The 18,353-nt window shown below is 45.7% G+C and overlaps 1 protein-coding gene across 1 annotated transcript in view; it reads left to right on the forward strand.

Annotated features, from left to right (window-relative positions):
* The window catches only part of LOC121289377, a 61,896-nt gene that overhangs the window by 33,599 nt on the left and 9,944 nt on the right, over positions 1 to 18,353 (forward strand). Inside the window, exons 9-10 of the mRNA XM_041208755.1 lie at positions 5,311 to 5,463; positions 16,940 to 17,011. Of these exons, the coding sequence (XP_041064689.1) occupies positions 5,311 to 5,463; positions 16,940 to 17,011 (225 nt within the window). The remainder of the gene's footprint in view (positions 1 to 5,310; positions 5,464 to 16,939; positions 17,012 to 18,353) is intronic.

The following is an 18,353-nucleotide window of genomic DNA, read 5'->3' on the forward strand; positions in this document are numbered from 1 at the left end:
TAAGGTGGATTCAAAATTGGCTTACTTGTAGGAGACAGAGGGTGATGAGAGAAGGATGCTTTAGTGACTGGAAGCCAGGGTCCAGTGGCGTACCACAGGGATCTGTGCTGGGTCCCCTATTATTTGTCATTTATATAAACGACATAGATGACTGTGTGGGGTTAGGATTAGTAAGTTTGCGGGTGACACAAAGATTGGCTGGATGGTTAACAGTGAGCTTGAGTGTCTTGGGCTACAGGAAGATATAGACGGGATGGTCAATTGGGCAGATAAGTGGCAGATGGAATTTAACCCTGAAAAGTGTGAGGTGATACACTTTGGAAGGAGTAATTTGACAAGGAAGTATTCAATGAATAGCATGATACTAAGAAGTTCTGAGGAACAAAGGGACCTTGGCTTGTGTGTCCATAGATCTCTGAAGGCGGAGGGGCATGTTAGTGGGGTGGTGAAAAAGGCATTTGGGACACTTGCCATTATCAATCGAGGCATAGATTAAAAAAGTAGGGAGGTCATGTTGGAGTTGTGTAGAACCTTGGTGAGGCCACAGCTGGAGTACTGTGTGCAGTTCTGGTCGCCACATTATAGGAAGGATGTGATTGCACTGGAGTGGGTGCAGAGGAGATTCACCAGGATGTTGCCTGCTATGAAACATTTAAATTATGAAGAGAGGTTGGATAGACTTGGGTTGTTTTCGTTGGAGCAGAGAAGACTGAGGGGCGACCTGATCAAGGTGTACAAGATTATGAGGGGCATGGACAGGGTGGATAGGGAGCAGCTGTTCCCATTTGTTGAAGGGTCAGTCATAAGGGGACATAAGTTCAAGGTGAGGGGCAGGAGGTTTAGGGGGGATGTGAGGGAAAAGTTTTTTACCCAGAGGATGGTGACGGTCTGGACTGCTTGGGAGGGTGGTGGAGGCGGGTTGCCTCACATCCTTTAAAAAGTACCTGGATGAGCAATTAGCACGTCATAACATTCAAGGCTATGGGCCAAGTGCTGGTAAATGGGATTAGGTAGGTAGTCAGGTGGTTCTCAGATGTTGGTGCAGACTCAATGGGCTGAAGGGCCTCTTCTGCACTCTGTGATTCTGTGGTGGAGGGTGTGAATGTTTGTGGATGTAGTGCCAATCAAGCGTACTGCTTTGTTCTGGACGGTGTCAAGCTTCTTGAGTGTTGTGGGAGCTGCACTCATCCAGGCAAATGGGGAGTATTCCATCACACTCCTCACTTGGGCCTTGTAGATGGTGGACAGGCTTTAGGGAGTCAAGAGGTGAGTTACTCATCGCATGATTTCTAGCCTCTGACCTGCTCTTGTAGCCACAGTATTTATCTGGCTAGTCCAGTTCAGTTTCTGGACAATGGTAACCCCCAAGATGTTGATAGTGGAGGATTCAGTGATGGTAATGCCATTGAACCTCAAGGTCAATGGTTGGATTCTCTCTTCTTGGAGATGGTCATTGTCTGACACTTGTGTGGCATGAATGTTACTTGGCACTTGTCAGTCCAAGCCAGGATATTGTCTGGGTCTTGCTGCATTTGGACATGGACTGCTTCAGGAGTCGCAAATGGTGCTGAACATTGTACAATCATCAGCAAACGTCCCCACTTCTGACTTTATGATGGAAGGAAGATCATTGATGAAGCGGCTAAAGATGATTGGGCCAAGGACACTACCCTGAGGAACTCCTGCAGTGATGTCCTGGAGGTGAGATGACTGACCTCCAACAACCACAATCTTTGTGCTAGGTATGGCTCCAACCAGTGGAGAGTTTATCCCCCTGATTCCCATTGACTCCAGTTTTGCTATGGCTTCTAGATGCCACACTCGGTCAAATGCGGCCTTGATGTCAAGAGCAGCAGTCACTCTCACCTCACCTCAGGAGTTCAGCTCTTTTGTCAATGTTTGACCCAAGGCTGTAATGAGGTCAGGAGCTGAATAGCCCTGGTGGAACCCAAACTGGGCATCAGTGAGCAGTTATTGCTAAGCAAATGCCGCTTGAAAGCACTGTTGATGACCCCTTCCATTACTTTACTGATGATGGAGAGTAGACTGATGGGGCGGTAATTGGCCGGGATGGATTTGTCCTGCTTTTTGTGTACAGGACATACGTGGGCAATTTTCCACATAGCCAGGTAGATACCAGTGTTGTAGCTGTACTGGAACAGCTTGGCTAGGGGCACGGCAAGTTCTGGAACACAAGCATTCAGTACTATTATCAGAATATTGTCAGGGCCCGTAGCCTTTGTAGTGTCCAGTACCTTCAGCCGTTTCTTGATATCACACAAAGTGAATCAAATTGGCTGAAGACTGGCATCTATGATGCTGGGGACCTCCGGAAGAGGCCAAGATGGATCATCCACCTGACACTTCTGGCTGAAGATTGTAGCAAATGCTTCAGCTTTATCTTTTGCACTGATGTGCTGGGCCCTTCCATCATTGAGGATGGGGATATTTGTGGAGCCTCCTCTTCCAGTGAATTGTTTAGTTGTCCACCAACATTCACGACTGGATGTGGCAGGACTGCAGAGCTTAGATCTGATCCGTTGGTTGTGGGATCACTCAGCTCTGTTTATCACTTGCTGCTTATGCTGTTTGGCATGCAATTAGTCCTGTGATATAGCTTCACCAGGCTGACACTTCATTCTTAGGTATGCTTGGTGCTGCTCCTGGCATGCCCTCCTGCACTCTTCACTGAACCAGTGTTGATCCCCTGGCTTGTTGGTAATGGTAGAGTGGGGGATATGCTGGGCCATGAGGTTACAGATTATGTTCAAGTACAATTTTGCTGCTGTTGATGGCCCATAGCACCTCAAAGCTGCCCAGTCTTGAGTTGCTAGATCTGTTCAAAATCTCACTCATTTAGCCCCTTGGTAGTGCTACATAACACGATGGATAGTATCCTCAATGTGAAAGCGGGACTTTGTTTCCACAACTGTGCTGTGGTTACTCCTACAAATACTGTCATGGACCGATGCATCTGTGGCAGGCAGGTTGGTGAGGATGAGGTCAAGTATGTTTTTCCCTCTTGTTGGTTCCCTCACCACCTGCCGCAGACCCAGTCTAGCAGCTATGTCCTTTAAGACTCAGCCAGCTGGGTCAGTAGTGGTGCTACCGAGCCACTCTTCATGATGGATATTGAAGTCCCCCACCCAGAGTACATTCTGCACCCTCAACACCCTTGGTGCTTCCTCCAAGGAGTGTTCAACATGGAGGAGCACTGATTCATCAGCTGAGGGAGGGCGGTATCTGGTAATCAGCAGGAGGTTTCCTTGCCCATGTTTGACCTGATGCCATGAGAATGCATGGGGTCTGGAGTCGATGTTGAGTACTCCCAGAGCAACTCCCTCCCAACTGTGTACCACTCTGCTGGGTATGTCCTAGCGGTGGGACAGGACATACCCAGGGATGGTGATGGTGGTGTCTGGGACATTATCTGTGAGATATGATTCACTGAGGATGACTATGTTAGGCTGCTGCTTGACTAGTCCGTGAGACAGCTCTCCCAATTTTGGCATTAGCCCCCAGATATTAGTAAGGCAGGGTCGATAGGGCTGGTATTGCATTTGTCGTTTCCGGTGCCCAGGTCAATCCTGGGTGGTCCATCCAGTTTCATCCCATTTTTGTAGCGGTTTGATACAACTGAGTGGCTTGCTAGGCCATTTAAGAGTCAACTACATTGCTGTAGGCCAGACCAGGTAAGGACGACAGATTTCCTTCTCTAAAGGACATTAGTGAACCAGATCGGGTTTTACAACAATTGACCACGGTTTTATGGTCATCGTAAAACTTTTAATTCCGGATTTTTTTTTAATTTAAATTCCACCATCTGCTGGGGTGGGATTTGAACCCAGGTCCCCAGAGCATTACCCTGGGTCTCTGGATTACTAGTCCAGCGACAATATCATTCTGCCCTCCAGCAACTGAGCCATGACCGAGTCCAGAGGCTTGTCATCTGACTCGGACTCAGCAATTTTCTGACCTCTAGCAGTTCTCTGAGCGTTGGGAAGTCCCTGCCACCGCCTGCTGTGGATCAGAACGTGCGATGTTCTCACCAGATTGTGATCCTGACGTTACTCTAAAGTTAAGCCCCACCAAGGTGTATGTCTCTGCATTGGTGGAGGGTGTGGGGAGCGCTGTGATGGGACTTCAAGGAGGGTGCCTTCAGATTCCTCTTCAGAGGTTTCCTCAGGACTTGGTTGGAGGCCCTGGGTCGTGGACTCCATCGTCTGTTTCCCAGATGTGCCTAAGAAAGCAAGGGGAGATAATTAGTGCATGGCACTGGCCTACGAAGCAGATGGATGTTGGCTGATGGATGTTGCACTGTTGGATCCTCACTTGGAGAGCACCACTGACATCACCATTAGCACAGGAACAGTCCAGATTCTCACTGGCCAGCTAGGTGGCTCTGTTTCTAAAGTTCGATTTCAGGCATTCCTCCACTGGTCTGCGACCTCTCCCTCTTGCGTGCCAGCTTGTCCTGCATGAATAGAGATGGAGAGCGTGTAAGCAGGGTGCCTGCCAAGCCAGATGATAAGTATGCCTGTCATGTAAGGGTATTGAGTAGCCCCATGGAAAGGATGAGGACAATGAAGGTGTATGTGAGAGAGTGAACAATGATGTCCCTTGAACAGGCAGTAAGTGAGGGCCCTGTGGATCTGTGATGGGTTTGTGAGTGTGTGAGTTAAGAGTGGTGAGAAGAGTGACTTACCCTGGCGGAATGAAAGAGATCATTCATCCTCTTGCGGAACTGGGTGGCTGTCCTCTTTTGCAGAGCATTGGTGCTGATCACCGCTGCCGGCCTCCCAAGCCAGATTGGTGATGTTGCTGCCCATCCTGTGGCCAGAGCAGGGGTAGAGGACAGCACAGCGGGCCTCCATTGTGTCCAAAAGATGCTCGACAGACGCATCATTGAACCTGGGGGCTGTAGTCTTTTTGCCTTTCAGGATCATGCCTGCTGTCCTGGGCTGGAAGCACTGAGAGGTATGTGCATGGCTGCATTTGGCGCCCAGCATGATGAAGCGGCGAGGTGGTGGCATGGTGGGTGAATGAGACCCCCCCTGCCATTGAACTGGCGGGTTTTCTGGGATTGCATAATTAACGCGGCGGGATTGAGACGATATCATTCTTCCCAGCCGTTACTGCACTTAGGGACGATTCCATCCACAATGTTTGACCAAAATAACATGTTAGTGAATATATAGAAATAAAGTAAAATATCCCTCAAAAGGTTGTAAATTAAAAGTTATTTTCTATCATTTCTATATTTCTATTATACGAGTAATTTATTTTATTAATTTATTTATTTTCTTATAGATAACAGAATGGAGGATCTCTTATTTTCTGACACACAGATATCGCTGTACACAAAACAAAGTTTGCTACAGAAACCAAGAATAGCTCATCATAGACGAAGTTATTCTGAAGGTCAGGAATCAAACAGGACCTGGTTAAAAGATTCACATAATGGTAATACTTATTTATGAATCACCTAATGGTGAACCTTTAACTGTAAATAAGAACAAAGGATAATCACACAAATTGAAAAAATATTCAATTTTAATGTTATGGTATATTTAGTACGCACAGAAAAAAATGCTATTTTAATGACTGTTTATGGAGAAGAAGTTAAGTGAGGAAATAAGCCATTCCACTGAATGTATGCTAAATAAAAGTCCACTTAGCTGCTAAATGAAAACAACATTTTTGAAAAAGAACAGAATATTTATGGATATATTCAAATATTCTGGACAAGTTTTTTTCTAAAAGGAAACCACCAAGAAGGCAATTATTCTGATAATTTTTCCCACTGCTGCATGTGGGTTATCGCTGGTGCAGAATTCTTGCTGCATTTGTCAAGATAACAGTATTCTGGAAAGTGCTTTAAGACATGTTGACTTGAACGCAGTACATTTATGCAATATTAGTTACATTGCTATAATAGGGTACGTGTAATGTCGTCTTGATACGTTCCCTTTAATTAATTGAAGTACTTTATCGCTGTAGACTTTCCTTTAACTATTGTCATTTCTTTAACTGAGGAACCACAAGACCTATATTACAGGCTAAGGGAGCGAAGGTTATTTCATTGAAAGGAAAATAAAGTGATTATAATTCCGTTTTTAATAGAACTATGGAGATTCAGAAAGTAGCCATGTTCACATGCTTAAGTAATGCTCCTGTGTACAACTCATTTTCTCTGTGTCCTGTAAGCACATTAGCCTAGATCTAATAGTGGTCTTTAAAATTATGAAGAGATCTGATGTCCAAAACTAAAGATCATAAATAAAAAATAAAATGGTTAGTTTGTGGAGCGCACTAATACATTGGAATTGTTGAGGCTAATAGTATTGTTGATTTAAGGGGAAGCTAGACAGGTACATGAGGAAGAAACAAATAGAAGGATAAACTTGTAGAGTTAGATGAAGCAGGGTGAGCGGAGGCTTTTGTGGAGCATGGACCTGATGGGTTGAATGGCCTGCTTCTCTGCTGAAATTCTAGGTATGTAAAGTATTAATAACGAAATAGTGGGGAAGGTTCCCACAAGAATTGTAGAAGGATGGAGTGTGTTTCTTGCACCAATTGTTTTATATTTATTTATCTAACTCATTACATTACTTTTATTGATGCTAACCTAGAGCTTCTGCTTGCTTAAAATCAGTGTAAAAGATCGAGGAATTTTAAGCACAAGTTATGGAAAGCGTAACTTGAGTTTCTGTAATCTTTAGCATTAGTTTAAAAAACATTGAGCTGGAAGGCAGTCCAGCCCACAACACTATGTCCCAGATTGACATATTAACAGGATGAGTTTCTGCCAGCTACATCAATTCAAGCTGGCGCTTCAAGTGAAGCGTTTTGTTTTATGCACTAAGGCACTAGTACACATGTTTGAAAAGTTTTTAAGTATTAAAGAATTTAATTTATTAGGAAACTGACTAGTTTTCATTAATTAAACTGATAAATGGTTCAATATAATGTTTTAAAATTTATTTTCAGTGATATAAAATTAATTTACTCACAGGTGGTGGACTAGACGCTTATTAAAAATACTTTTTTTGTGATTACCCCATTTTTGGTTGCTCTAAAAAAACTACACCAGGTTACCATTCTTAATTAAATATTTTTTTTAATATCAGGAAAAATCCCAGAACAACTGCATCCTATCACACTGCCAGATTGCCATGGTTCTTGATTTTATGTTTATGATTATGCAAATAAGTTTGAGTGAAAACTTAAGCCATAACTTTGGAAAACCAGCACAACTTCAAGTGCAAAGTAGGAACTCCACCCTGTTGTATTTTAGCTGGAAAGCTACATGTTGTGAAACATGTGAATGCGGCACAAGCTGCCGTCAATATGCATTGGAGCCTTGACTGTAACTCAAGGCACCGACATAGGGCCTAGGTCATTTTAATTCTTGGCCCCAATGTAAATAGGTTAGGTCTGACTCCAGTCTGTATATGGTGTCAATGTTCCTCCTTGGAGCTGAATGTCCATTGTAAGGCCAGCACCAGACATCAAGCAAACTGCTGCAGATTAAAATATCATTGGGGTGAAAATGACATCACCAGACCCTGACTTTTGAATCACAATGGAGTCTCACACATTGCCCAAAATACACTTGGTACAATGGTATTGGCATATATGCAGCGTGAATCTAATGAGAGCCATGATGACTATATTATAATCCACACAAACCCTTTTCTTGTTGTATGCAGGGAATTAAACTAAGAGCTGGGATTATTATTGTTGGTATTTTCTGCAATGTGCTGGATTATATTTTTCCTCTCACAGACCAAAGTCAACTAATTGGTCTTTCACTTTAGGTTTCTATCAAACAAAAGGGAGTGTCATAAATTAATGTAAATTACATGTGATTTATTAGTACCGACCTTTTCAATAATATTATTATTAATTAGATGAGGAACATTTTAATTGACATCCATCACATGTATTCAAAGTGCTTTGTTTAAAATAAAGAATAAAGTTATCCAATTCAACTCTAAACAACAACAAAGAGATGGGTTTTAATGAGCATCCTAAAGGAAGAGAGAGAGCACCCATGTTAGCTGATATTGCTAATAGTTCTCTCTCCTCAGGTATGTCCCCTCTGTTTCAGATCTTCCATCATCACATCCTCCACACAAAAAAACAACTCTTAATGTTAAACTTTTGATAGCCAGTTGGTGAAGCAGGACACCAGGAGCCAATCTTTCCACAGTTTTAGATTTATTCACAAAGTGAGACATTACAAATGTATAGCTCCTACCAGGGACAATAAGTGACAGTTTATATATGCAATTAATTATCCAACAAGTGCCTCCCGCCTGTATACACTCAACCTTAATTTATGCAATAAACGGATTCCCTTTCCGGTTCATTTTAAATAAAACTTAACAAATAATATTCATAAACAAAATTTTAAAACAAATCTGGGAAGAAAAAAATAATTTTCCATATTCTATCCAAATCATTACATTACAAGACACTGTCTTCTAGAATCCTCAATAATCTTTTGATGCAAGAACTCCTTTTCATGAAACAATCAGATAATTGATGACCTGCACTAACCCATTTGATCTTGGAGATTTCCTTTTTTCTGACATTTGTTTCATGCTAATAAAGCCAATATATAATCTTTTTTCACTTACACTTTTTAGAGTGTACAGTATCCCACAGGGAATAATTATCTATGTAACATTCAGTGGGCAAACTGTTTTCAGTATACCCTTGTGTAGAATTTCCTCTAAAATATCGACAAATGGAATCCCATATTCACTGTTTCTGCAAAAGCCAGTGCTTCTGTAGATAAAGCACTTTGAACAATCCTTTGTATTTTCTTAACTTCCCAGGCTAACGGACATTTCCCATTTTCACCCACCAAAAATATTGTGGCTAGCATCTTCCGGTCAGCCAGTAAAGTCTGGGCCCGCTCACCGATGCTTAAAATGACGCAGGGTGACATTGGGCATGTGCCCCGATGTCACCCCGCATCATTTAGATGTCAGTTCGGCAGGCGCACATCCAACTCGGATGTGTGCCTGCCGACCTGACAATGCCCTATTAAGGCCATTAAAAAACTAATTGAACTCATTAATGGACTTGCCTGTCCAACCTTAAGGTTGATGGGCAGGCCAGGAGCCCAGGCGGGCTTGTGAAAAAACATGAAACCTCATCCACGGGTGGGATGCGGTTTCATGAGTGATTTGAAAAATGCAGAAAATTTTGCAATAGAAGCTATGCACATGTCCCAGCTCATGTGACAGTATCACATGAGGGGACATGGCAGGGAAATTTTTTTCTAATCTTTATTGAAAGTTTCAAATCGATGCCAATCTCCCTGAGGCAGCACTTTGCCTCAGGGAGGTCTGTGTGCCCTTCGGCACGCATGTGCGATAGAGTGCACTGCCGGCTTAGGGAATCCCCCCTGCCCGCACAGGGAGTGTATAGCACTTCCTAGCAGACATCATGCTGGGCAGGCCTTAATTGGGCCGCCCAAGTAAAATGGCGCCGATTGGAAGCGCGCCTGCTCCCGCACTTCCCCCACAACGGGGGGAAAATGTTGCTCTATGAAACCAGCTGCACTCAAATTGGCACAAGAAGCATCACTAAAAGTAACTAATTTCACGTTCTTTGGTTCACCCAAGAATGGAAACTTAAGTACGCATTTCTCCATATTTAATATTTTTTATATATTTTTTACCCTTAAAACATCCTCAACTTTAGGGTGCTTCATCATGGTACTTAGTTACAATATATCAAAATAGCATCCAGCCTTGTCTGAATGCAAATGTAACTCAACTGACCAGTCAAGCTTCACAACTGCTCTGTCTCTTCTTTAGATGTGACATTATCTTTCTGCGATGACCTAGTATGATTAACCGGGATGGGAGTAACAACAGGATTGCTGATTCAAAGTTACTCCAGATGCATTCTGCTTAATGTCTAAATGAATTTATTTAAAAGCCCCAAAGTCTGATTTCTAATCTTAAATTCCACTTTATTCTTATTAATAATACATTTCAGATGCCTGAAAGTTTCCCTTTTTGATATCAATAAAACATTGCGGGATCTGCTTTTAGTTGAACACAGCCTACTTTCAGCAAAACAGATCTCACCAAAAAATACCGCATCCTCAAGGCATCATTCAGGCCATAAATGGATTTGTAGTCTCCCTCCTGCATCATTTGCCTCTAAGTGGTTTCAGAAACATTTCTTTCTGAAATTTTTAATTCTGCAGAAAAGTGGCTTTTATGTCACTTGATCTATGAATATTTGGCCAAAAAAGCAAAAAAGACTTTCAGGATTACTTTTTCCACTGTGGGAGAGTCCACTCTAACATCTGTATCACCCAGTCCCTCTTCAAAATGCTGAGCAAATAGCCTCACTTTTAGCCTTATAAGTCCTATCTGCAAGAACCTTTTCTGTTTGCATCCATCTATGTGACAAGGCTGGCTGTCTCCTATCTAGTACTTCAGAATAAACTCCAAATTCCTTCCAACTATCTAATTCCTTTTGTTTTGCCTCTCCTTACTTTGCCCTCTAGTTCATTGGCAGCCACCAGAACTTCATGATCATGAGGACTTCTTCTACTCCAAGACCATTCTGTAGCCCTCCATTCATTTTGTAATCTATTCAAGCTGCGGCCTTTACTTGCACTTTGAAGTCTTTTGGAACGACTGCAAGATCTTTCTCTCGCAGTGCTTGTACGTAGTTGTTTTCTAACACGAGAATCACTCTCAGACCCACTATTAGAGCTCACAATGTACTTTCTTTCTTTCCATTCTTTGACCCCGTTCTGCCAGTCCATGGACCACACCCCTTGGCATCATCTTGAACATTTAATCAATATTTAAACTTGCCAGTTGCTTTTCCTACACATCCCACAATTGTTGCATCCCTCCTTTCACTGAACCCTTCGGAACACATGTTACCCGACGACCCATTTTAGGCAAATAATCTATGGATGCGATAGCCCTGTCCCTTTGCATCAGGATCACTCAGCCCACCACCGTCCATTGTATCTATTGTATTCTGTTCCTTAGGACTGTCATTGCACAACATGTAAGGTACAGGGCGCCTCATCGCCTTCTATCAGCTGCTCAGATTCTAAGGGCAGAATTTCATGTCTGACGTGTGGGTGGCGGAGCCCGCACATCAGCACTTAACGTGTCACCTGCTGACATCACGCGAGGGTCCCGACATCAGCGCGCAGCATCACGATATTTAGGTGGGCGGGCGCTATGAAGTGCGACGCGCACCCGCCATTAATTAAAGGCCTTGTTAAGACCCTTAACTTGGCAATCGAAGCCAATTTTGAGGAGCCCGTGCGATCTTCGCCTCAGTGCACGGACCCAACGGGCAGGCGGGTAACTGATTTCCCAGTGCTGGAGCTCTTCAGTGGTTGGCTGGTGGGTGATAAGGGCTATCCCTTCAGAAGGTGGCTCATGATACCTCTCTGCCATCCAAGAACAGAAGCTGAGGAGTGTTACGATAGGAGCCACGGCACCACACAGGGCTGTGGTGGAGAGAGCCATCAGTCTTCTCGAGATGCGCTTCCGTTGCCTGGATCGCTCAGGGGGCACACTCCAGTACCCCCCAGATCGTGTCTCTGTGATAGTGGTTAGCATGCTGCGCTCTGCACAATCTTGTGCTGGAAAGGGGGGATGCAGTTGACGATGAAGACCTTCACGCAGTGGATGAGGCTGCACATGATGAATCCAGCAGTGGCTCAGAGGATGAGGAAGCACAGGGCAATGATGAGGGGCAGCTCGTTGACCTGCTACTACACTAAGGAGGCAGGGACATCCGGGACACTTTAATCCAACGAACCTTCAGCTAGCTGCACACACATGGATCAGCAGGGCCAGCATTGCCTGGCACTTCCACACATGTCACTTAGGTGCTACATCTTCCACCTCATCAGCTGCAACTAAGGGGTTAGTAAAGAAACATCAATGTTCACTCAAACACTCATGTCTGTGAAACATACAAATGCAGCACAAAGGAAATGCCCTCAGCCATGGTCAGAAAAGTGGACTTTATTCCCACCAAAATAAAGCACAAACGTCGCTCAGACATACATAAATATATTTTTGCTAATCTAGGGCCAACACAAAATCACTAGTGACAAACCCGTGGAGTGCCTAACGTGCCTTATGCTTATATTTGTGGGTGCTATGTCTAGGTGCCGCCCCAACGCTCGGAGTGGCTTGTGAGACAGCCTGCTGACTCTGCTGTCCTGTTGGCCTCGATGACCTTGGAGGCAAGGAGGCGCAACTAGGTGTGGCGCCAAGGCCAGCAGATGGCTTTTGGCCACGACACCTTGAGGCTCCCCTTCCACCATCTCATCACCATCAATAAGACGTGTTTGATTTCTGAGTATGTGTCTAGCTGCCTCCCCTGCAGGTTGCCCAACCACTACTCAAATGCGACAAACACCAACATATGCTGTGGGGAGAACCCATCTTCTCCTCAACCACTAAGGCTGATGTAAGCATGGTCACTATCTGTTTGCCCACGTAGCGTGCGCCAAATGCCCAATGCAGTAACGACACTAAGAAGTGGGGTGGGGGGGCTCAAAGGCTAAGGCTACCTGCTGGGTAAAATGGCCAAGGCTGACGTGGTACTCTCTTCCAGAGCGCAACAAATCATTGAAGCGTTTGTGGCACTGTGTTCCTGTATGCCGCATGGCATCTTGAGAGCTAACAGCCTCCATCACCTCCTGCCGCGCCTGCCTGGTCATGTGGGGGGGGCCCTCCTCCTCCCATCCTCCGGAAACAAGACCTCCCAATGGTTGGACACCTCTTCCAGGAGGACAGCAAGGCAGGCATCGGAGAACCGAGAGGCACAGTGGCCCCCCCCCCGCTGGCCTACCCTGCAGCCTGCCCCCCTCCTCCTCCTCTGCCCTCACCTCCTGTGGTGCCCGGTCGCTGGCCATGGTCAACAGCCTAAAGGAGGTTGCCTGGCCATTCTTTATACAGACTGCCGGTTCCCCATTGGAGCTGGCGGTCTGAACACGCCCGCCGCCGACTTAATTTTCCCGATGAACACAGGAGTCTGAAATGCACTAGGCGGGCCTTAATTGGCCTGCCTGCACAAGATGGAGGCGTGGCCCATTCTGGCCGCGGGGATCGGCTCCCCGCCCACCACCGATTCGGTCGGGCCACCTGCCCGACAAACGCAAAATTCAGCCCTAAGAGTTTATAATCAATCCCTATTAACCATGAGGAATGAATAGTTTGATTACCATATTGGATAATCACAGTTTTACCATCATACCCTTACCAGGACCTTTCAATTCCTTATGGCACTCGGTTGGCTTTGGATCTGGAGCAGTTTTGGGTTCACAATCTGGTGGTCACTACATGGACGCATGTCTGCAGCAGGAGGAGGCAGGTTTAACCAAAGCTCCCTGGCACTTGGAGGACTTCTGGGGAAGAGGCATCTGTCAGGTCGAGTCAGATGACGAGCCTCTGTATTCGGCCTACCAGCTCATCATGGAGAGTCAGCAGAACATAGGGGAACATCACACAGTGCCATTGGAAACCCTCAACAGAGTGGCACACGAGTCAAAGGAGTGCGTCCACCTGCTGTCTGATGAAGTGGTGCCCACATGTGTGCATATGGAGATGGAAAGGATGGTGGATGCCATGGAGACCCTGGTCCAGCAGAACCCAGAGATGAGCACAGACTTGCACTCCAGTGCAGAAGCCATGGGTAAGTTCCTGCAGTGGCAACGCAAGAGGGAAATGGGCCACCTCGACATCCCTCAGGTGCTCCTTCCCCTCAAGAAGTCAGGCTGGGGCCCTTGGGCATCCGAAGGGAGGAAGAGCAGCAGCTGGACCCCTGGTTCATCCACTCAGGAATCTCAGAGGCTGTCCGGTCCCTCTGAGTCCCCTTTGCCTGTGACCTCCTCAACCTCATCCTCTGTCACCGCAGAGGGAGCAGCTGGCTCACAAGAGAATAGCTAAAACAAGCCTGAGCCCTCAAGGCCTTAGCTCTCCAGAGGACCCATGCCAAAGTCATCAGAGGCAACAGGGTCAACCATTGCCCCGGTTGTCTCCACCCCTGCTGCGGATGTCAGGGTAGCACCTAGAAGAATGGTAGGCCTAGAAATGTTAAGAAATTCTGATCACAAGTGGTTGCAAGAATGAACACATTTTGTCACTTTATAATCTGAAAATATATTCACTTTCACTGAATAATGGATAATGTTGTCTTTTGGCTTCATTTACAGTCTTCGTGTGTGCTCCCCTGCAACCCCCCACTAGCAATTTAGCTGCATGCAGCCAGACCAGGAGTGATTTTGGAAGGAGAAGTGTCATGGCAGGGCCTTTCAGAGCCTCATACAGGCACTCTGCCACGCACACTGAGTCTTCACGATATATGTAAACCACTTGGATGAAGAAACCAAATGCAATATTTCCAAGTTTGCTGATGACACAAAATTGGGCGGGATTGTGAGTTGTGAGGAGGATGCAAGGAGCCTTCAGGGCGATTTAGACAAGTTGTGTGTGTGGGCAAACCATGGCAGATGCAGTATAACATTGATAAATGTGAAGTTATTTGCTTCTATGTGAAAAACAGAAAGGCAGAGTGTTACTTAAATGGTGATATATTGGGAAATGTGGATGTACAAAGGGATCTGAGTGTCCTTGTACACTAGTCAATGAAAGTAAATAGGCAGGTGCAGCAAACAATTCGGAAGGCAAATGGTTTGTTGGCCTTCATTACAAGAGGATTTGAGTTCAGAAGTAGAGATGTCTTACTGCAGTTATACAGGGCCTTGGTGAGACCACACCTGGAGTATTGCATGCAGTTTTGGTCTCCCTACCTAAGAAAGGATGTACTTGCCGTAGAGGGAGTACAGCAAAGGTTCACTAGGCTGATACCGGAGATGGCAGGACTGTCATATGAGAGATTGGTTCGACTGGGTCTGTATTCACTAGAGTTTAGAAGAATGAGAGGGGATCAGATTTAAACGTATAAAATTCTTACAGGGCTAGACTGACTAGCTGCAGGGAGGATGTTTCCCCTGGTTGCGGAGTCTAGAACCAGGGGCCACAGTCTCAGGATACAAGGAAGGCCATTTAGGACTGAGATGAGGAAAAATTCACTCAGAGAGTGGTCAATCTATGGAATTCTCTGCCACAGAAGGCTGTGGAGGCCGGGTCACTGAGTATATTCAAGAAAGAAATTTATATTTTTGGATATTAGGGGCATCCAAGGGTATGGAGAGAAAACGGGAGTATGGCTTTGAGATAGAGGATCAGCCATGATCATTTTGAATGGTGGAGCAGACTCGAAGGGCTGAATGCCCTACACCTGCTCCTAGTTTCTATGTTCCATTCATCCCACTCTCCAAAGTATTTTCAATACTGCCTGCTCGGGTTCCTTTTCAGTTGCATAGCTGAGCTGACCTGCATCTTCATCCACCCACTGATTGCACTCTCATGCAGCATCTGTGCCCGTCCAATGTGAAGCTCCACTCACTTTCGATTTTGAAAAGATGGTAGTGGTCAAATCCCTCATGTGCTCCCCCACAATTTCCCCTCCCCAATCACCCATGTTCTTCCCCCATTACCTTTGATCTCCCCACCATAATCTTTCCAGCCCAAACATTAACATTCTAGGATGTCCAGGAGAATGAGCATGCTCCCTACCTTCCTGAAAATCCCACCCCCATTCATATTGACCTCGCCGACCTCATCCTTCCCAACCCCCGTGTCTGTGTTTACCTCCATGTTTCTACCAATCACCCTCGCCGCCCCTTCTACTGATACTATCGCACCCTCACCCTCCCACCCTACTGGCTCCCTCTGCCCCCTGTTATTCTAACCATCCCCTCTACGACCTGATTTCTCTCCCGGGAGGCAGTCATTGACTCCACAGACCCTTCCCTTGCATGTTCACCGGGACGTTCCACCAACCGCTACCCCCTGCCCCTCCAACACCTTCATCCCCTCTTACTCCTTCCTCCACCCTCACTCCTTCCCCCTCGCTTACACCTTCCACCCTCTGGACTCCCTCCTCCCCCCCCATCCCCGGTTACCTTCCCCACTCCAGACTCCCTCCTACCCCCGGACACCTTCCCCACTCTGAACACCCTTCCTTATACCTTCCACAACCCCTTACGCATACCTCCTCACGCACCATTATCCCCTGTTACACCTACCACCCTCCGGACTCCCTCCTCCCCTCAGACACCCTCCTTCCCCCTCCCAACCTGACCCCCCCACCGCCACCATCGCCTCCCCCCCCCCAATCTCACCCCCAGACACCTTTGCCACCCCACCGCACAACCTTGCCCCTGACACCTTCGCTCCCCTCTCCCAACCTCACCCCCCTGACACCTTCGCCTCCCCCACAACCTCACTCCCCGGACATCTTCTTTCTCCCTCACAGCCTCACCACCCCGCCCGACACCTTTGCTCCCTCCACAACCCCACGTTCCCCTGGTGCACCTTCTTCTCCCACTTACACCTAGATCTTCCTCTCCCATCACGTGACATCAGAATGAGAGAATAGAACGCTTTTTTTTGACTGTTAATATACAAAATACTCACATCAAAGTAGAGCTCCCTATACTATACAGTGTACCTTATCATTCATCTCAGAAAAGCACATACCCACCACCATCATCAAATATATTTATGTAATACTTCTATTTCCCATTCTGCCCATCCTCTCAGAGAATCTGAAAACGTAATGCCATTGGGTGATGAAGTTGAAAAGTGGCCAAATTCAGTTCAATTGGAAAACCTCTAGCTGACAGACAAATGGACTTCCATCCTATCAGTAAGAGCTGGATACGAACTCAGATTTGAAAGGTGAAAAGACAATGCTGTAATCCATTGAAACAGATTACAGCACATTTTATGGTTAAGTGATTGTTAATATTTTGTTTTAACAAAGCAATGTACTTCTATTTTTGTGTCAACAGGCTTATGCTCATCAACAAATTTGCAAAGACAAAGAATGAATAGTTTTTTGTGCAGTGAGGACACACCTCATAGTGAGTATGAGAAAGAATAATCTTTCCAATATGTGTAATAAATATAATTTGATATGTCGCAACTCTTTCCAATTAGTAGCAGAAGTGGATGTATTGCTTTTCAAAAAAAAACGTGAATTTGAGGCGGAATCAGGTGATCAAATTATTGAAGCATTTGTTTTAATTCATATTAGCCACATGACTGTTGCATATTTATTCATTCTTTAGATTTGTAACTTGCTTTGTTAAAAACTTTTCACCACATGGCCCTGCCCTTTGAGCTTGCTTGAAATATCACTTGCAATTTCAAGAGCTGGAGTTTAAACCCCTGCCAGGGGGATAACAAAGGCGGGCAGGCGCGGAATTTTGCACTGCCAGCCTGCGTACCGGTACCCAGTCATTTTCCTGGAGACAGTATTAATGGCCACTTAAGGCCAGTTATCAGAGGTCGACCAGATTTTCCAGTCAGTCTCCAAGCAGGTAGTGGGGAACAGTACAGCTGCCTGGAAGTGGCCTCCAAGCAGCAGACTGGTGGACCGGCACTCCAGGCGGACTTCCAGTTCCCCTGCCATACCTGCCTGCCTGAGTTCAGCAGCAGCTGCAATCTGCCCTGTGGTGGGGCTGCTCCCTCATAGTGGTGACCTGGCTGCAAAGGCCTTTTTTTATTTTAGATTTATAGAAGTTGGAGAGAGGGCAGTCCATTTTGGGGCGCCCTCTCCCTCACTTACCTGTAAGGACATGCTGCTGCTGCCATAAGGCCCAGGTATAGCTTATGGAGCAGAGGGAGGTGAGGGGAACAGAGTACTCCAGACGCAGAAAAGAAGAAGATGTGAGCTCTGATGCACAGTCATTTTCCTTTTTTAACCTATTCTGACCACGCCAGTTTCTTAGCTATCTTACCTTTTTCTGATTCCAATCAACTCCATTACCTTCCATTTATTCAACATAATGAAAAGACCTTGGGGTGAAACTAGCCTTCTGCAGAAGTGTAAAGTGAGCAATAATGAATAAACAGCTCCTTTTACAGTCCCCCATGAAATGAATGGAACTCAGGCAGGCTGTAAAACAGGCTGCCAAATGCCAATGTCTGTTTTACATTACTGCCCAAGACCAATTTCACCTCACTAGTCACAAGACAAAATCCATATGGTTAATGTTAAGGAAACAGAAGGAGAATTATACACTTCTTAGTGTGCAGTGGGAGGTGTTGTGGTAGAGTAGATAGCACCTTGCCTCCAAGCCAGAAAGCCTGGGTTCAAGTCCCACTCCCAGGATTTGATGACAAAAGTGTGTTCATAGTGAGGCCAAACAGGTTGAGTAACAACTTGTAAATCCTTCCACCGTATGCCAATGGCAGCTGGTA

The sequence above is a fragment of the Carcharodon carcharias genome, chromosome 16, assembly GCF_017639515.1.
Source record: "Carcharodon carcharias isolate sCarCar2 chromosome 16, sCarCar2.pri, whole genome shotgun sequence".
Taxonomy (NCBI): domain Eukaryota; kingdom Metazoa; phylum Chordata; class Chondrichthyes; order Lamniformes; family Lamnidae; genus Carcharodon; species Carcharodon carcharias.